At 38.9% G+C, this 17,941-nt stretch overlaps 2 protein-coding genes across 6 annotated transcripts; both read right to left on the minus strand.

The window, feature by feature from the left end:
* Positions 1-325: 325 nt before the first annotated feature.
* LOC111492176 (ethylene-responsive transcription factor RAP2-4-like) lies at positions 326-2,154 on the minus strand. The gene has a single exon (XM_023141435.1). It carries the CDS (start codon positions 1,656-1,658, stop codon positions 606-608), a length of 1,053 nt encoding a protein of 350 aa, XP_022997203.1. The 5' UTR covers positions 1,659-2,154; the 3' UTR covers positions 326-605.
* Positions 2,155-11,485: 9,331 nt separating this feature from the next.
* On the minus strand, positions 11,486-16,277 carry LOC111492135 (uncharacterized WD repeat-containing protein C2A9.03-like). 5 transcript variants are annotated; one of them, XM_023141368.1, is made up of 10 exons: positions 16,103-16,277; positions 15,614-15,773; positions 15,356-15,523; positions 14,933-15,019; positions 13,164-13,298; positions 12,968-13,078; positions 12,800-12,891; positions 12,606-12,711; positions 12,427-12,513; positions 11,486-12,194 (listed from the first exon to the last, which is right to left on the minus strand). In XM_023141368.1, the coding sequence occupies exons 2-10, from the start codon at positions 15,767-15,769 to the stop codon at positions 11,781-11,783; spliced, it is 1,356 nt and encodes a 451-aa protein (XP_022997136.1). In that variant the 5' UTR covers positions 15,770-15,773; positions 16,103-16,277; the 3' UTR covers positions 11,486-11,780. The 5 variants fall into 5 exon arrangements, with proteins under 5 accessions (XP_022997136.1, XP_022997135.1, XP_022997137.1 ...); XM_023141367.1 differs by having other exon boundaries at positions 16,067-16,277; XM_023141369.1 differs by lacking the exon at positions 16,103-16,277 and having other exon boundaries at positions 15,614-15,791.
* Positions 16,278-17,941: the final 1,664 nt, after the last annotated feature.

The raw sequence follows: 17,941 nt of genomic DNA on the forward strand, positions 1-17,941 counted from the left end.
CCGCGTTTTACTGTGTTCACCTATAGTCTTTGCGAGCCGCGTTTTACTGTGATTGATAAATGACATAAAACTATCACGACTTTGAAGAAAAATAATTTTATTAATGAGCTATAGAAATAATTTTAAATAGAACCATTAAATGTCAAATAAATTTCCTAAGTTTAAATAATATTCTTAAATTTATTTTAAAAAATAGAAAATACATCTATCAATGAATATTGTTGGAAGAGTACATTACCTTTGAATAATAGATATGTTTGAACATATTATCATAATATTCAGTTAATTCTTAAGAGAGTATAATGAAAATCTAGAAAAGTAATAATTGAATAACACAAACATAATATATTATTATTACATGGAGAACATTACATAAATGTAAATAATAGTAACTTGTACGCGTCTCTCCCGCCGGCCGAACAGCCAAAAAAAAGTTGGCCGCCGGCGATGGCTGTGCCGGAGATTTCACTTCCTATTAACAATTTCTACTTGTTAAGAAAAGACCATAATATATATATAACTTCTAAACTCCCTACAAAACACTGAACAGACTGATTCTGCTGACTGCTAAAACTTAGTCGCAGAATCTCCTAAAATTATCGTTATCAAGATGTGAAGATCGAAGCCCAATCGATTTCCGACGGATATTTCTGCAGCATACTGCTTTCCGACGGCGGTTCCCACGGTGAATCCGTCGGATCGGGGAATGTCAGATCCGACAAAGGCGAAGACCCTGCCGACTCGTCGTTCTCGGCCGAAACCGGCGACGAGGAGTTCTCCACCTTGCAACAGATCTCCGATCCACTCGATCTGGCATCCTCTGTTCTCAGATTCTCGTCGGGATCAATCACCGTCGGCGTCTCACACTCTGATTCGACTGTTGAAGAACTCGATGATTTCGATTTCTTCGATGAGGCTCGGTTTGATTTCCCCTGTTTCTGCGACTCCGCCAAGGTTTGGCAGATGGCTTCAAGCTTCGCGTCGACGGCGGAGTGAAGCGGCTTGTACTCGCCGAAATCGCCGCCGACGGAGGAGCCATGGTGCTTGAGATGAGGGAAATTGAGCCTAGCAAAGTCGCCTCGAAGCTTGTAAGCGGCTTTATCGTAGGCTAAAGCGGCTTCTTCGGCGGTATCGAAGGTGCCGAGCCATAGCCGAGTTCGGTTCCTCGGTAGACGGATCTCGGCCACCCATTTTCCCCAATGCCTTTGCCTTACGCCTCGATAAAGCTTCGTCGATTTCGGTGGAGATCCAACTTGCTTCATGGAAATCCCCTTCGGTGCTAACAAATTCCCGCCGTTCCTCTGATTTCTCACTACCTGGTTGTTAATCTGTCCCCAAACTGGCGGGATCAGTGTCTGGAGAGCAAACTGAGATTGAATCTGTTGGATCTGAAAGGGCGTCAAGTAATTAAGTCCGATGGAGGCTGATTGCTCTAATCCATGGAAGTCTTGACTGGAAAACAAATGGATCATCGGAGGAGAACAATCGGAGGAGTAAGAAGTGGATTCTGTTTGGATCGAAGATGAAAAAGAGAAATCGGGAATAGAAAATGAAGAGGAAGCAGCTTTCATAAAAGGCTCAAGCGCTTCCATTAATTCACCACCAACTGGATCTGACTGAAAATCTCTGCAACCATACAAATCCATCAAAGCAGCCATAACTTCTCTACCAAATTCAAAACTAACAAGAAGAACACGATGAAATCAACAAGTATTTCTACGCAGAATATGGTTTATAATAATAACCAACCCTTCAAACTCCAAGAGGGATCAAAAACAACCCTCGGAAGTCGATCTGGAAAACGAAATGAAGCGAAAAAACAGATTTACAAACAGATCTAGGGAAAAATTAGTCCAAAAATTTTAAAAAAACTGGATCTCGATTCTGGAAAACACCTGCGCTTTCGACAAACCTTTTTTCTCAAGTTTGCTTTCGGATCATTCTAAAACAAACTCAAAAATCAGAAACTGAAAGACAGATGATTAACAGAAAGGGATTCAGAGAAGCGGGGATTACAGAGGGGGGATTGAAGAAGAAGAAGATCGAAAACAAGAACACAGTCAGTGAAATTTCTCTCGAATTTCGCTCGGTCTCACTCTGATTCACGATCTCAGGCAACCCTTGGGTTTTATAAGAGTCCGGCCCCAAAATTACTTCTCTTAATCACTTTCTTAATCTCAATTAACTTACTCTAATTAGCTTCATTTTCTTTTTTTATTATTTTAATAAACTCCTTGTCCCTTCTCTTAGTCCTATCTACTCCTCACTCTGTGTATGACGTCAATCTACTGTATCCAAGGCACCGCCACCAATCAAACAATGACACGATGCCAATTACTGACACGTGTCCTTCGAGTTCACTGGCAGGTGTCGGTTTCTACGTTGTGGGTCCAGCCTCATTTTGCCATGTCATTTTTAATTTACTAAATCATAAATATAATTCACGCAAGTTAGTTTATAAATTATTATTTATTTATAAATTTTGATAAAAAAAAATTTATTTCAAAAGTTATTAAAATTAAATAATAAAAATTAGAATTTAAAATATAAAGACTAAAATAATATTTAAATATTTTTTTTTAATAAAATGAACAGCTAAATAGACAAATAAAATTATTATTTTATTTGATTATTTCTATAAGTTCAATAATGATCCATTAATTAAACTAATCATCTATTAATTACGTGTCAAACAAGTTCAAATTTTTTTTTTACCATAAATTTTAGATTTTCAAATATTAAATTATATATCAAATTGACCTAACATTTTGAATTAATTTATTAAAAATTTGAAATAATCCTCAATTTTATATGTTATCTGATAATTTAATATTTATCGTCACTTAATTTTTTTAAAACGCTAATCCAACTGCGACAAATACTTTATATTATAAAAAAAAATTGGGACAAATTAATCTATTATGATATGATTTAATTACTTTAGTTAGTATGATTAAATTTTATTTTTAGATTGATTTATTTTAAAAAAAAATAAATGAATAAATATAATGCAATAAATCTTATCTGTAAGTGTGTGTGGTGATGGAGAAGTGATTGGACGGCTTCCTGATATCATAAATGATTGTACCAAAACTCTTTACTTCGCTTTGACTTTTTTGCCCTTTAATTAATTAAAAAAAAAATTATTTTTCGTAATTGTATAAAAAGGTGGGCTTAGTCCATAATATTTTATTTATTGGTGGGGGGTTTTCTTATTACTTTAATTTTATGATGAGGACATTTTTGGTAATATATATATATATTATATTATGGGTTGTCATGGTGAGGAAATCGAACGGTTGATGTAATGGGGGTTCACGAGAAAATGATGCGGACGCAGGCAGAATATAAAATGTCGTTAACTAGGGGTAGTTGAGTTGACCATGTAGTTGGGTTACGTGACGGCGTGGAGTTGGAATCGGAGTTCGGAAGGAAAGTGATAGACAAAGTCATGTGCGGCGGAGACAACCGCCTCAATTTCGGCGCCGGATTCTCCCATGGAGTTGAGTGGTTTAATGTTCTCAATCATTCCCACGCGCTTTCTCGGCGATGTATTACCACAAGCCAATCATTTTTTTACGTGTCTCCAACACAGAGTATAGGCGCGTGGACAAGGAATGAAAAAGATGGAGAGGAGAGAGAAGTGTGGTTAAGTTAGTTGACCAATCCGAGTTAAACAAAAACTGTGAAGCACGCAGCCAACAGATTTTGTTTTAAGGAAATAAAATTAACTAATTATTAATATATATATAATTATTAAACTATATGATATTACAAAATAAGAATTTATACCCAAAAAAAAAAAAAAACATAAAACATATTCACAAAATAATTATAATTAGTTTTATGACTTATAAATATATTATATCTGACCAATCATATATTTGAAATTATTAAATACAATTTTATAATTAATTTTGTGAGTTGACTTTGCAATTAAAAAACGCTCAGAAACTTAGATTAGACTTTTCGATAAATAATTGAGTAATAAAAGCTTTCTTAAATTTTAATAGCGAGATCGAGCTGGAAAAAATATTAGTTCTCCACGTGCTAAACACATCCCCTCGAATATCGCCAATTCGTTAAATACCTAGCTTCTCATTAAAAAAAATGCCCCTTCAAAATTATACGTTCATTTGACTTTTTCGGTCGTAATATATTTGCCAAATCAAACAAAATTACGACATGTCACGTGACTTTATTGTTAGTTGTCCCGTGCACGTATCACAAATTTAAGAAATTCACTCGAGAAAACAAATAATTTAGAATTTTAATTTAATTATTTCCTAAAATAATCCCTATATGTCACACACAACCAAACTAAAAATGAAATTAAAAAAAAAAATTAAAAAGTTTTTTTATGATACTATAAACGAAAATAAAATAAACACAAAATTACAAAACATGGTGTAAGAAATAATAATATATTTGGACACCTTACCTTAATCAACCCGCCATTATATTGTCTTTTCATAATAACCAAGAGTCCATAATTCTTCTAGCCTTTTCTACACCCTTTTTATATATACATATATACACACATACGTTGTCGTCTATTCATTTTTAGCTTATAATATTACTTTTTTTAAAATTATTTTCAACGTATTTACTCGTTTATATTTTTCAAAATATTTATCTTAAATGTGATCGAGACTCGAGAATATGTCGAAAATATCCGTAAAGTTCAAATATCACACGACTGACTTGTTCGTTGGGTTAGAACAAGTGTCGCACAGCCACCATCGGCTAAAATTGAAAGGTTGAAAGCATTGGTTGGTAAGTCATTTTCACGGCAGATTTGATATTATAACAATTCATCACGCCACTTCCTTTTGGAATTTTTACATTTTTAAAAAATATATATATATATTATTTTTCTTTAAATTAATTAAATATTTATTCATTTTTACACGATTATACTCTCACCTCCTTATGAGCCAAGTCTAAAAACTTTCGTACTTGGTAGATAATGGATTTTCATTTAGTAATGTTATCCTAAGATTCAAACGGGTCAAATAGCAAAGCTCATATTAGGTCGATTTCGACCTTAGTGTTACTCGACCTTCACCAGAACGTGCTTCAGGTAGGTCCCTACCACGTGTCGAGCCTTGATTCCACCCTTATCACAAATTTTATTTGTTTGTTTTTGTTGTTTTTTTTTTTTTTTCAATAATAACAAAGAACAAAAATCCAAATAAAAACTCCTTGCTATCTACGCCAAGCACAAATCATTCAAACCTTTTTTAAAAAAACATAAAATTACGTTGCTCCACTTTCTTAATGTTCTCACTTCCAAATATTTTATTTTATTTTGGTTGGATAATATTGTTTTAATTTAATTCCAACCTTTAAATAATTATAGAAAAGGATGTCATTTTGAAGAGTAACATTTGTGTATTCTCACTTATCGTGCAATAAAAGATATTTAAATAATTAAAGAGCGGAGATTCAAACTAGTTGGGCCATCGTTTCATGGTTATAAAATGCGTTTATTAAATAAAGGTTTTCACACTCGTACGAGAAAGGTAGAAAATGGTATATATATATATATATAAATGTAAATTTAAGAGAGAGGTTTGATACTTGGCTTATGGAGTGGAAGGGGTGAAAAGTGCGCGGTCAGATCCGAAATAAGCGCGGGGGGACTCACTCCCCTCTCCAATTGATGTCGGACTCTAATATCATTTATAACAACTTAAGTATGGATATGACACTTTGCCCAACGTCGAACTCTAATATCATTTATAACAACTTAAGTATGGATATGACACATTGCCCAACGTCGGACTCTAATATTATTTATAACAACTTAAGTTCACTGTTCGCTGATATTATCCTATTTGTCAAAATCAATGGACTCAAACCCACAACTTCCGCTTTGAAACTTTCGTGAATTCGAAAGGAAAAATCAATTCTCTTTACATGACAAACCATGCATTCACGTGAAAAAATCTCATTTTTTCATCAAGATTGAGTTATACAAAGATAGAAAAGAATGAATTGTATAGGTACCCAAAGCTATAAACATTGAGAAGGAAAGACGGTTTTAGAGACGAATGATAAACTTTGTGCGGCACTCACTTTCCAACGAAAGTGAGCTAAGCCAATTTGTTCTTGCGTCGCCTACGGCCAAGCGACGTATGATCGAGCCTCTAGCCTCGGTTTTAAAAGAAGATTTTAGAAAACGAGGGTAGAGAGAGATTTTTGAAAGAGACCGTTATATAAGCAAGCAAGAGAGAGATAACAACGGCTTAGCATATATAACCTTGGGTAGGGAGAAGTTGACAACTAGTCATATCTCCCTATAGTACATTCTGAGGCATTTCATGTCTAGCAGGCTTAGACATGATATTTTTGAGACGTCATACGCCCTAGAACTACAAAAGTAAAAACACTAGAATGAAAAGACATGACAAGGGTTTTGCTTGCCATGGGCATGCGGCCGTGGGCAACACGCCCTGGACGAGCATGACCGTGACATCCTCCCCCACCTAATTGGTTGACGTCCCTGTCAACCGACTACTTTCAAACCTTGCGATGTGGGTGGCGGCGGAGTTCAGATCTTCGGCGCGTTCCCAACTGGTTTCCTCTCTAGGGAGATTCTTCCATTTACAAGGAATTCACGAATCGTCCGTACAGGTTTTCCTATCTTCCTAACCCTGTCGGTGAGGATCTCCTCTACTTCTTTTGTTTCTTTTTGCTTCAGATTGATGCTCGGTCTCGTTATTGCATTTTGTTGGTCGTCGTCTGAGTCAGGGTGGTATGGCTTCAAGTTGCTCACATGAATTACTGGGTGGATTTTCATCCATGCGGGTAGTGCAACTCGGTAGGAGGTAGTCCCAATTTTTTTAAGAACTTCAACCGAGCCTTCATATTTTCGAACTAGTCTCTGGTCCTTTCGGCTGCGAAATCTGATCTGTTTCGGTTTCAGCTTGATGAGAACTTGATCTCCTGCTCGGAATTGAAGGGGGCGATGCTTCTTGTCCGCCCACTTTTTCATATGCTTGGAAGCCTTCTCTAAATATGCCCGGGCTATATCTGTTGTCTACTTTCATTCTCTTGTGAAGTTGTGAGCTTGAGGGTTTTTCCCTGCATAAAGATGATCAATAATATGGGGTAAGGCCGGTTGTCGTCCACTTACAATTTCGAAGGGACTCTTTCCCGTAGACGAGCTGGTTTGACAATTGAAGCAAAATTGGGCGACATCTAATAGTTGTATCCAGTTCTTCTGGCGAGCGTCGACGAAGTGACGTAAGTATTCTTCGAGCAAGCAATTGAACTGTTATGTCTATCCATCGGTTTGAGGGTGATAACTCGAGGAGATGTTTAAGGTTGTTCCCAAGAAGGCGAATAACTCAGTCCAGAATGTCCCAATGAATCTGCCATCCCTATCATTGATGATACTCGACAGAATGCCCCATAACTTTACAATGTCTTTGAAAAATAGTTGGGCTGTGAGTTCGGCCGAGCATAATTTGAGAGTGGGGATGAACGTCACATATTTTGAGAATCGGTCTACGATAACCAAGATAGCGTCATATTCTCCGACTTTTGGGAGATGTGTTATGAAGTCCAGAGATACACTTTCCTAGGGTCTTGCTGGCACAGGTAAAGGTTCGAAGAGTCCTGAGACTTTGGCTTTCTCGACTTTGTCCTATTGACAGATGAGACACGTCTTGGTGTATCGCATGATGTCGTCTCGCATGTTTGGCCAGAAGTACCCCTTTTTTATTAGGGCGTATGTTCTTTGCCACCTAGGGTGTCCGGCCCATAAGGTATCATGACATTCCTGAATGAGCTTCCTCCTCAGTTCTCTCGTTCTTGGGACATACAATCTGTTTCCTTTTGTCATCAGAAGGTCTCCCTCAACCCAAAACTGTCGTGTTTTCCCAGCTTTAGCTAGTTCGACAACGGCTTTGGCCGATGGGTCTTTATGTAAATGTTCCTTGATGATGTCGCGCATCGATCCATCGATCTTACTTGAGTGAATATGGGCTAACATGCACAAGGCCGCATGTTCGCCCTTCCGACTCAGTGCGTCGGCTGCTTGATTACTCTTTCCTGCTTTGTGTTCAAACTTGAAGTCAAATTCGGCCGACGACTCCTGCCACCGGGCTTGTTTTGCCGTCAATTTTGGTTGATCAAAGAAGTGGCAAATGGCGTTGTTATCCGTCTTCACTACGAACTGTGATCCCAAAAGATATTGTCTCCAGACTCGAAGGCAATGGACTACAACCAGCATTTTTTTCTTGGAGACAGTGTATCTCCATTCGGCGTCATTGAGTTTTCGACTTTCGTAAGCGTTGGGGTGGCCTTCCTGAATAAGGACCCCACCTAGGGCAAAGTCGGAAGCATCTATTTCTATTTCAAATGACTTTGTAACATCTACCAATCCGAGGACAGGACCCCTCATCATGGTTGTTTTCACATCTTCAAAGACCATTTGACAATCATTTGACCACGACCAAGGGTGGTCTTTCTTCAACAGCTCTGTCAATGGGGCTGCTCGTCGTGAAAACCCTTTGACGAACCGCCTATAGTAGTTGGCTAATCCTAAGAAGGACTGCACATCGGATACGGAAGTAGGAACCTTCCATGCTTGGATAACTTTTATCTTATCGCTATCCATACTAATCTGTCCACATTTGACGACATGTCCAAGGAAGTTGATGCATGTTTGTGCGAATGCACATTTCTCTTTCTTGATATACAGTTGGTTCTGTCGTAGCTTGTCAAACACTAGCTTCAAGTGCACTTTGTGTTCCTCTAGGGTTGTGCTGTAAACCACTATGTTGTCGAGGTATACTATGACGAACTGATCCAAGTATTCGTAGAAAACTTGGTTCATCAACGTGCAAAAAGTAGCTGGGGCGTTTGTCAAGCCAAAGGGCATTACTAAGAATTCGAAGGCCCCATATCTTGTTACATATGTCGTCTTGGGCTCGTCGTCTTGGGCTCGTCCCCTTCGGCAATACGTACTTGGTAATACCCTGATCGTAAGTCCAATTTCGTGAAGTTGGTCAAACAAGTCGGATATTATCAGCAGCGAATATTTGTTGCGTACCGTCATCTTGTTTAAGGCTCTATAGTCTATGCACAGGCGCAACATCCCATCCTTCTTCTTCTGGAACAGTATGGGGGCTCCGTAGGGTGCCTTTGCCGGGCAAATGAATCCCGCCTTCAGCAACTCATCCAGTTGCTTCCTTAATTCGGCTAGCTCGGGCGGAGCCATCCGGTATGCGTTCTTCGCTGGCAGTTTAACCCCGGGGATGAGTTCGATTTCGTGATCAATGCCTCGACGAGGTGGTAATGTTTGGGGTAAGCTCTCTGGCATTATGTCAGCATAGCTATTTAGTACCTCCTTGATTTCATTTGGGACAGTTTCTTCGGTGGTCGCTACTTCCATCAGTGGTATGGCCATAAATGTAGGTTCCTCTCGTGCGAGTCCCCTTTTCAATTGTATGGCCGAGATCATTCGAACATTACCTGGTTGCTTGATGCTTGCAGGTATTACTGTGGGGTTGCGGTCGGTGATCACCAAACATTTTGCCAACGACATTGGGATAACTTTGTGTTCTAGGAGGAACTTCATCTCAAGTACCACGTCAAAGTCGTCCATGCGAGCTACAACAAGATCTAGCTCTCCTATCCAATCCCCTATTTTGAAGGGGACTCTTTTGGAAACTCCCACAATAGGCAAGGCCTCAGAGTTGACAGCTTTTATTTTCCCCGGGTCCTTTCCTATGGTGAGTCCCAATCTTTAGGCTTCTTGATCGGCGATGAAGTTGTGGGTCGCTCTTGAATCTATCAGAGTGCTCTTGCTCGGTCGAGAATTTATTGTCGCATCTACGAACATGAGCCCTTTCTCTACTATCTCCTTCGGTTCGACCTTCCTTTGGAGGGCTGACAAGAATTTAGGCGCGCCCATTCGGGGATTGTCTTGATCCCTTCTTGTCTAGCATAGTCTCGACCCTTGTGTCATTGCTCTCTTGAATGGACACTTGGAGCGCAGTGAGAGAGGCCCGATGAGGACAGTAAGATACTTTGTGGGGACCTTTACACAGCATGCATTGTAAAGGCGTCGTCGGGTGGTTCCTTTGATGGTAAGGTCCTCGAGATGTCCCCGCTTGGTTGTTCTGAGGAGGTCTATCTTCCATCCGCTTGGTTTGTCGTTACCTCCGTTCGGTCTGTTGAGGCTTCCATTTCGATGACCTGGTGGCTTGTATGTCTTGCTCCCCAGTGTTTGGGGCTGGTGTCATTCTTCTTTGGGATCCCGCTTCGTTCCCATAGTCTAGGAGTCTCTCGACACAGGCCATTGCGGCAACTAGGGTTTGGACCTTGTTCTCGTGTAGCTTTGTTTTGGGCCATTGTTCTCGTGTAGCTTTGTTTTGGCCCACGGCTGACCTTGTTCTCGTGTAGCTTTGTTTTGGGCCCTTGTTCTCGTGTAGCTTTGTTTTGGCCCACGGCTGTAACCCATTTATAAAGAAGAACACTTCGTCCGATGTGCCCTGATATCTAACATCAGGGTTGACAACTGTCTGACATAGTCTCGTATGCCTCCAGTATGTTTCAAGGCTACTAGTTTTTCCATTGTTATATGTCCTGCGTTTTCGGGGAGGAATTCATTGCTATATGTCCTGCGTTTTTGGGGAGGAATTGGTCCCTCAACTCTTGAGGCTACGGTCATCTTCTTGTCGTCGGTACTGTTCGACATCAAAGATGAAGTTTTCCAACTATTTGGCATCCCGATTCTCTTTGAAGGCTCTAGGATCTGGGAATCTTAGTTTGTTAGACCCTTCCAACTCTTTAGCGTCCCGATTCCCTTTGAAGACTCTAGGATCTGGAAATCTTAGTTTGTTGGACCCTGCAAGTTGGCGTGTCCCGATTCCGAATCTGGGAATCTTAGTTTGTTCCCTTTGAAGACTCTAGGATCTAGAAATCTTAGTTTGTTGGACCCTACAAGTTGGCGTGTCCCGATTCCGGATCTGGGAATCTTAGTTTGTTGGACCCTGCATTAGTTTGTCCAGTCGTGACGTTCTCCACGGCTTTCATGGTCACTTTCATTCGAGTGCCCATGGAGCCCATCCTTTCTTGGATGTCGTCACTTTAATCATTGTATATTGTAGCACGTCGAACTCTTCGCCACATCCCTCCTTGTGCGCGACAGAGCTATCCGGACTGCCAGACGGCTTTGGACTGCTCGTAGGACCAACTCTTTCTTCGAGCGAGATCACTCGAAACATCAATTCTGCAATTGGCAACCCATCCAGGCGGTTGCCCATTGCGTCGATTTCTACGACTTTCTCACTCAATTCGGTCACCCGTGCTTCTAGGAAGCAGAGGGTGTCAGGGACTTCTTTGAGGAACAACATTTCCTCCTCTATTAGCGTAAGCCGGTTGACTTGTGCTTTGGGTGTCGACTTTGTCGCCGACATGGTTTCGTTCTTTACTATGTCGAGAAGATTTGAAGTTGGGGTATATACAATACAAGAAGATTTGAGTAACTACATGAATTGAATCAATCTGTTGAAAATGGACTGACCATATTCATTACAACCCAAGAGAATAAAGGCAGCAACAAAAGAAACGGAGGTCTAAATGCGATGAGCTTCAACAGCACGCCCAAAGTATAACTAAAAGGGAAACCTTCAGGCAGACCTCTTTCTAGTTTCAGGACATTGGTGAAGCCTTTTCCAGACAATGCCAATGCTTATGCTGCCCTTTACTCTCAATTGAACACTTCAAACAACGGCAACAACTTGAATACATATTTCTTCTAACTAGAACATGGAATCTATGTACTTATTATGATGTCGTTTGTTGAACTCTAATAAGCTACCGTATATTCGATCAGCAACGCCAACAAACAGAGCTTCCGTGTCGGGACTGAAGGATATTCCAGCAATTTCCCCAAACAGATCAATTTCTTGTACTTGTTCATAACCTGTGCGACTTTCATAGATATGGACGAAATCTGCAGGCTCTGCAGTCGACAGGAATTTGCCATCGGAGCTGAATTTTACACATCTGATTGATCCCATTCTTCCCTTGAGCACAGCTAGAGACTTGGACGTATTCCTTATATCCCACAGCCTGCAGGTGGTATCTTGGTTCCCAGTCGCCAAAATGTGTCCATCAGGATGCCATGCAGAAGCAAAAGAGTAATCCAAGTGCCCCTTCAGGCTCTCTATCACCTGTTGCGCAACGGAATAGAATATGATTAAACATTCACAAATTTAACATATCAAGAGAAGAGTATGTTAGAAATCACAACTCTCCGCAATGGTATGATATTGTCCACATACCAATAGAGATAGTATTCATTACTTATAAACCCATGACCAACCCCTTAATTAGCCGATGTGGGACTCCTCTCCCAACAATTCTCACACACACATGGGTAGAAAAGCTCGGAAGAATACTTACTTTGCCAGAGTTGGCATCTGCAAGCAGAGACTCTGTACTGTCCCCAAGCACTGCAAGCATCTTCCCATTAGGACTAACAGCGGTGCTCTGTAGAAACGAGAAGGGCCAAATCAAGACGAGAAAGAAAGCAAGTAATGAATCATCAAACGTTTTACAACGTTTGAGTTTGCATCACTTACATTTACAGACCAGCCAAACGTGAAGCCGTTGAGGCAAGTAAATGTCTTAGCATCGTAAATCCTAATTTTTGCATCATTATTTGCAGCAACAACCCTTGTTGCACCACTGAAAAGAAAAGGGCACCATAAGCCGTATGCCCTGAGGCAATGAAAAAGATGGACCACCTTAACGCCCTTGATGGGATGAAACTTACTCTGGAGTTAGAAATACATCAACAGCATTTGTAATTGCATTTTCTTCTGTTGTCATTTTGGTGCAAAATGCAACTCCAGGATTATTCACGTACTGCACCATGAAGGAAAAGCAAATTAGATACTGTAAACCCCATTGATTAGTAGACAGTTTACAAAAATCTCCATACCTTGCAAATTAGTTCCCCTTGAAAACCACCCGCCACGATTAAGTTCTCCTTTACTGTCATAGTACTTATCTGCACTCTGGACAATGACTGTGACGAGACTCCAGGGCGTTTCTGTTCAAGAGATCCCATTATAAGTAACTACGTTTTAATCAAAGCAAAACTTTAAGCACCCTCGGTCTGTCCAATGATCACATACCACAGTGGGAACGATTTGTTTAGCTACATTGAGTACTTCTTTGCCTCTCCGAAGCGACGAGGACCAGTGCATTACTGAGTAGTTTTGCATAAGGTATACGTCATGCTTAGAAGTTGCCCACAAGAGATTCCTTAGCTGCAAGGTAGGAACAAACAAGTCGGTTACTATTGCACGCACTATACGGTACCCCTTGAATTAAATAACTGGTTTGTAACTGAATCCAGAAGTAAAATTAGCTGCCACCAGGGGTTGAAAGGTTATGCCTTCAACCTCATCCTTCAAGGATGTGATTTAGGTGCATGATAATAGAATTCTAACAAGGCGGTCGAAATGCAGGGCTAAAGCAAGATATGCACAGGGCTAAGTTACATAATGGATGCACAGATCAGCAGACTACTGACTCTGTGACGGACATAAAAGAAATAGAAGGTTGACTGACAAGAATTGCGCTAGAACTGTAATGCAACGAATAAATAAAATATCATGAACACAGAAAAAACAAAAAAACACAGATAAGTCAAGTAACTATCAGAAACATATTTCATTAGAGTTAAATTAGCCTCTCTGAAGGCTAAAATCTACTTGAACTACAGGTTGCTACAGAGGCCTCTTAAATGCTCAGATATTTTTCCTATCGTACCATATAATAACGTCCTGGCAGCTGCTCAGATATAACTTCCACTCTGCTTTAAAGGCTGAAATAAACAGAAATAGCAATCCTAAATGCCACAGATGGGTTAAAGTGATAAAGTTGTATTTAACACTCCGACGAGGAATCGTATTTAATATCATAAAAAAATTAAAATAAACATGGGGTTCCCAATTGTCATTTGTCCCAGAAAGTATGTAAGATGGAATTCAATACCAAGAAGGGTATGTCCAAGAAATTTTAAGTACCAATAAAATTATAACACTTTCAGGGGGGAAATTGACATCCTCAAGAAGTAACTAGCATCACTATGATGCACGCCCAATGATCAAAGGTACAAGGTCATTGCAGAGATGCATAGACATCCAAGATTAAGCAGCACAGCATTTTTTCATCGCAAAATTTAGATTGCAAAACTTTAGAAGAAAGCAAGCATCAATTATCTATCTATGAAAGAACAAAAAGTATCTTATCCTGTCTCAGTACATCAAGAGCGGCTCATTTCAAAACTTTAGAGAGTATTTAGTTCCAATTGTAAGAGAAATGGCACCGTTATCCATAATCATAGTTTAACAGGTAAACCAAGCACCCAGATTATAGAAATTAGATTTTTAGCAATTGCATGCCTGAACAAGCACTGATTCGTGGCCTCAGTGGACTATAATTCTTAAGCTGAAAGACTTCTCAAAGTTCGTTAGTATCTGGTAATTTAATCCATCTCAAATGAACAAGTTGAAAAATAGAACCAACATAATAACAATTCTGGAGTTCATACCTCAAAATGTATGATCAGGACATAGAGCTAGAATCATTTATAAATACATCCTTAAAGGATACTAACATGTTCAAAACCTGCAAAACTACAATGCTAACGATGGTTTTACAATTATGATCAAGAGACTGTAAAAGAAGAACGCATCCTGATCAAGCGTAGCAAATATGGTTTCAGAAACACCTAAAGCTCGGAAAAAATGAGGTCAACGATGACCAATTAGCTAATTAGTTCTTGAGGGACGGACGGGATCTTAGAACTGATATTAAATGAAATGAGCTGAAAAGGAGGAAAAAAAAAAAAAAAAACCCTCATCATTTTTTTTTTTTAATCTCATAAAAATTTTACCTGAAAATGAACAATTGTTGATTTAACAAGCCTTGTATTGAACTGGAAGTCATAAAACTTATTCCCCTTCTCCACTCGCAAGCATTCCTGTCAAAGCAAGTTCAACGATGATAAGGAAATTGTCAAGATTAACCAACGAACAGAACAATAATAAGTTAGATAGCTCTGGTATTGACCAGAGTGTGAATAAAAGAACCGATAACCCAGAAAACCCAAGCAATTATTTCCCAAAAAAATTTAAAAATGGAAGTATGATTTTCAAGTGCCTGAAGCTCTAATTACTTGAGCAACACGCCGTTGTTCAGAAAGACGAAAAATTATAAAATTATTATGATAACGATGAGAAAGTGGAAGGGCAGCCACTCGCGAAATAAGAGACGTCAGAAAGTACAGGGCAACGAATATTGACGAAGGAAAAGGCACCTTTTCCAGTTCATCTCGAGAGATTGGCAGGCTCTCATAGTTCTTGTACTGGCTCAAACGATTTTCCCGATAATTCTCCCTAGTAAAGGTGAACCTCTCCCAAGGTATTCCCTGGATATCTTTCCCATTCCTAGCATCCAAAGCAGAGGTATCCGTCCTCGGCGTGCTCTGTAAAAACAAAATTCCGAAAAACAATTCATTACGATATCAATAAGACAAGAGAAAAGGCAAATTGAACAGATAAGTAGCAATACTGACTGTATCGATGTCGTCCTCAAAGTCGGAGTCTATGTGCTCGGTACTCTGATCAGTATGGGAGTCATCATCAGAGAAAAATTGTCCGTCGTCAAAATCACCGACTTCAAAATAATCATCCACAATATACGCAAGATCGTCGTTCTGAAATTGCTCCATCAGTCTATAAACAGTACATAAGAAGCTCGATCAGTGGAAGAACACAGCTAAATCGAGCCGCTTCACGAAATGGACGTAACACAACAGAATTCAAACTGAAACCAATCCCAACAAATTAACACTGCGATTGAACAAACAAAACATTGCAAAACAGCAATTCGAAATGGAAAAAAGAAAAGAACATCAACATATCAAACGAAACTAAACCAAAACAGAGAGTCAACAAAACGAAAGAGTAAACGCATATCACCAGAAAAACGAAACCACGATTACGAATGTAGGAATGAAATAGCATACCTTAAGAACGACAAGAACCAGGTCAAAAGAACTAACCAAGGTAATTCGAACAGACGATTTCTTCTTGATTCCGGAGAATCAAACAGAGAGAAAAAGAAAGGGGAAGAGATTCAGTCCGAGTTCAAAGAAAGGCGGCAATGGCGAGAAAGTAGAAGAATGAAAGAGGAAGAAGGAAGAGTCTCGAAAGTGAATTGTATTGAAGAAAGCAAGGAAAGGCGTAATGGGGAGGTTGGTTTTATAGCGGAAACACAACGGAACGGGACGGGACGGGAGTGAGTTAGCTCAGTGAACGGAATCAGAATGCTGACGTGGCACGGAAAGGTAGGACACCCTGTGGGCTTTTCTGCAAAACCGCCCGGTTTCCTTAAAACGGCCTTTCCCTTATACTTCAAGGAATCTCTGCTTTTTACCACGCCGTAAATCGAGGCTTACTATTTTTACTCTACTTTGAATTTTACCAAACTTCACCCTAAAATGGAAACGAATTGATGTTTATTAATTCCATTTAGAAATATCCTAAATTATCTGTATTTATTTAGTTTATAAAATTTTAAAATGAAAAAAAGAAAATCGTTTTAAAAATTATGACAATCCCTAATTTAGTATTCCTAAATAAAATGGAATTAATAAAAAAATAAAAATAAAAATAAAAAGGAAAGGAAAGTGGCTGTGTGGCATTTTTGTCCACAATTATGATCCATTAGGTCCACGTGGTCGAATACCGCCACGAATTCCATGGGTTGGTTGGATACTATTCTTCTCTCCTTACACGTGGCAAAAATATTTAACGGAACCTAAACGCCTTGTTATCCGCCGTTCAAAGTCAAACGAAATAAACAAACAAAAAAACTCCAAACGCCGTTAAAAGAGCAAAAAAAAAATAAAGAGAGAAAAAGACGCTATGGGCCTTAACCAGAGTTGAGTTAGTGGAACCATGGGTCCACTTTGGGTTAGGAAAAGGTTAAAATGTCCACCGCCTACGACCCCTCAGTTTTAAGGACGTGGGCCCATTAAAGGCCCGAGATCCAACCATCCAATTAAGCCACGTTCCGGCTCGTCGAGGCCGAAAATTGACGGGAAACTGAAAGCGAAAGCTTTGTTCATTTTTGTATATTATATATATATATATATATATCTAACTACCCTCAATTTTTATGTCACTCTTTTTACCCGCATCTCTCATCCTCCCCTCTCAAAATTTAAATAGAGCAAATATTGAATTTTGAACTTTTTGATAGATTAAAAATTAAAAGGATAAAAATAAATAAAAATCAAATTGAGAAGAAACGCGAAAAAAACATATATCCGATCTTGAGCCTGAAGCTCTGATACCAAATGATAAGATAAGGAATCACTACAAAGGGAATAAGATTCAGATTACCTTGTTTATCGAATATCTCAAGACAAGAACATTGTTTAAGATTCGAATCACTCCACAAGCAAGATTGATCATGTCGAGCTTGAATGATTCTATATGTAATCTAAACTCCATAGAATTGCAAAGAAACTTAGTCATTGACTAAAGAAAAGCAAAAATGTTTCTTTTATTATATATTTTTCAAGTCTGCTCACAAATACAATATACATAGCTTTATATAGCTTCAAAATGAAACTACTCAAGCATTCCAAGAGTTGTTAGATTCATACTTAATGGTCATAATTAACCATTATGTAATTGTAACCTTAAATAAAAACTCTTAAAATACATTAATGAAATATAATAATTCTAAATTGTAATCTACCAAAAATTTATCACATGAAACTTCATTCTTTTTCGATGTGACATGAATTGAAATATCTTTTAATAATTTCAACAATATTTTCTTCCCATCTTCATTAAAGTATATTGTATGATTGATGTCTCTTAGTTCATAT

This window comes from Cucurbita maxima, unplaced genomic scaffold (assembly GCF_002738345.1).
Source record: "Cucurbita maxima cultivar Rimu unplaced genomic scaffold, Cmax_1.0 Cma_Scf00017, whole genome shotgun sequence".
Lineage (NCBI taxonomy): Eukaryota > Viridiplantae > Streptophyta > Magnoliopsida > Cucurbitales > Cucurbitaceae > Cucurbita > Cucurbita maxima.

Excerpts from the sequence above, each read along its gene's own strand:
- LOC111492176 (XM_023141435.1), bottom strand. The coding sequence starts at position 1,658 with ATGGCTGCTTTGATGGATTTGTATGGTTGCAGAGATTTTCAGTCAGAT.
- LOC111492135 (XM_023141368.1), bottom strand. The coding sequence starts at position 15,769 with ATGGAGCAATTTCAGAACGACGATCTTGCGTATATTGTGGATGATTAT. Across the intron at positions 13,299-14,932 it reads CAACAATTGTTCATTTTCAG|CTAAGGAATCTCTTGTGGGC; the intron begins GTAAAATTTTTA and ends CCTACCTTGCAG. Across the intron at positions 12,892-12,967 it reads AAGGGGAACTAATTTGCAAG|TACGTGAATAATCCTGGAGT; the intron begins GTATGGAGATTT and ends TTCATGGTGCAG.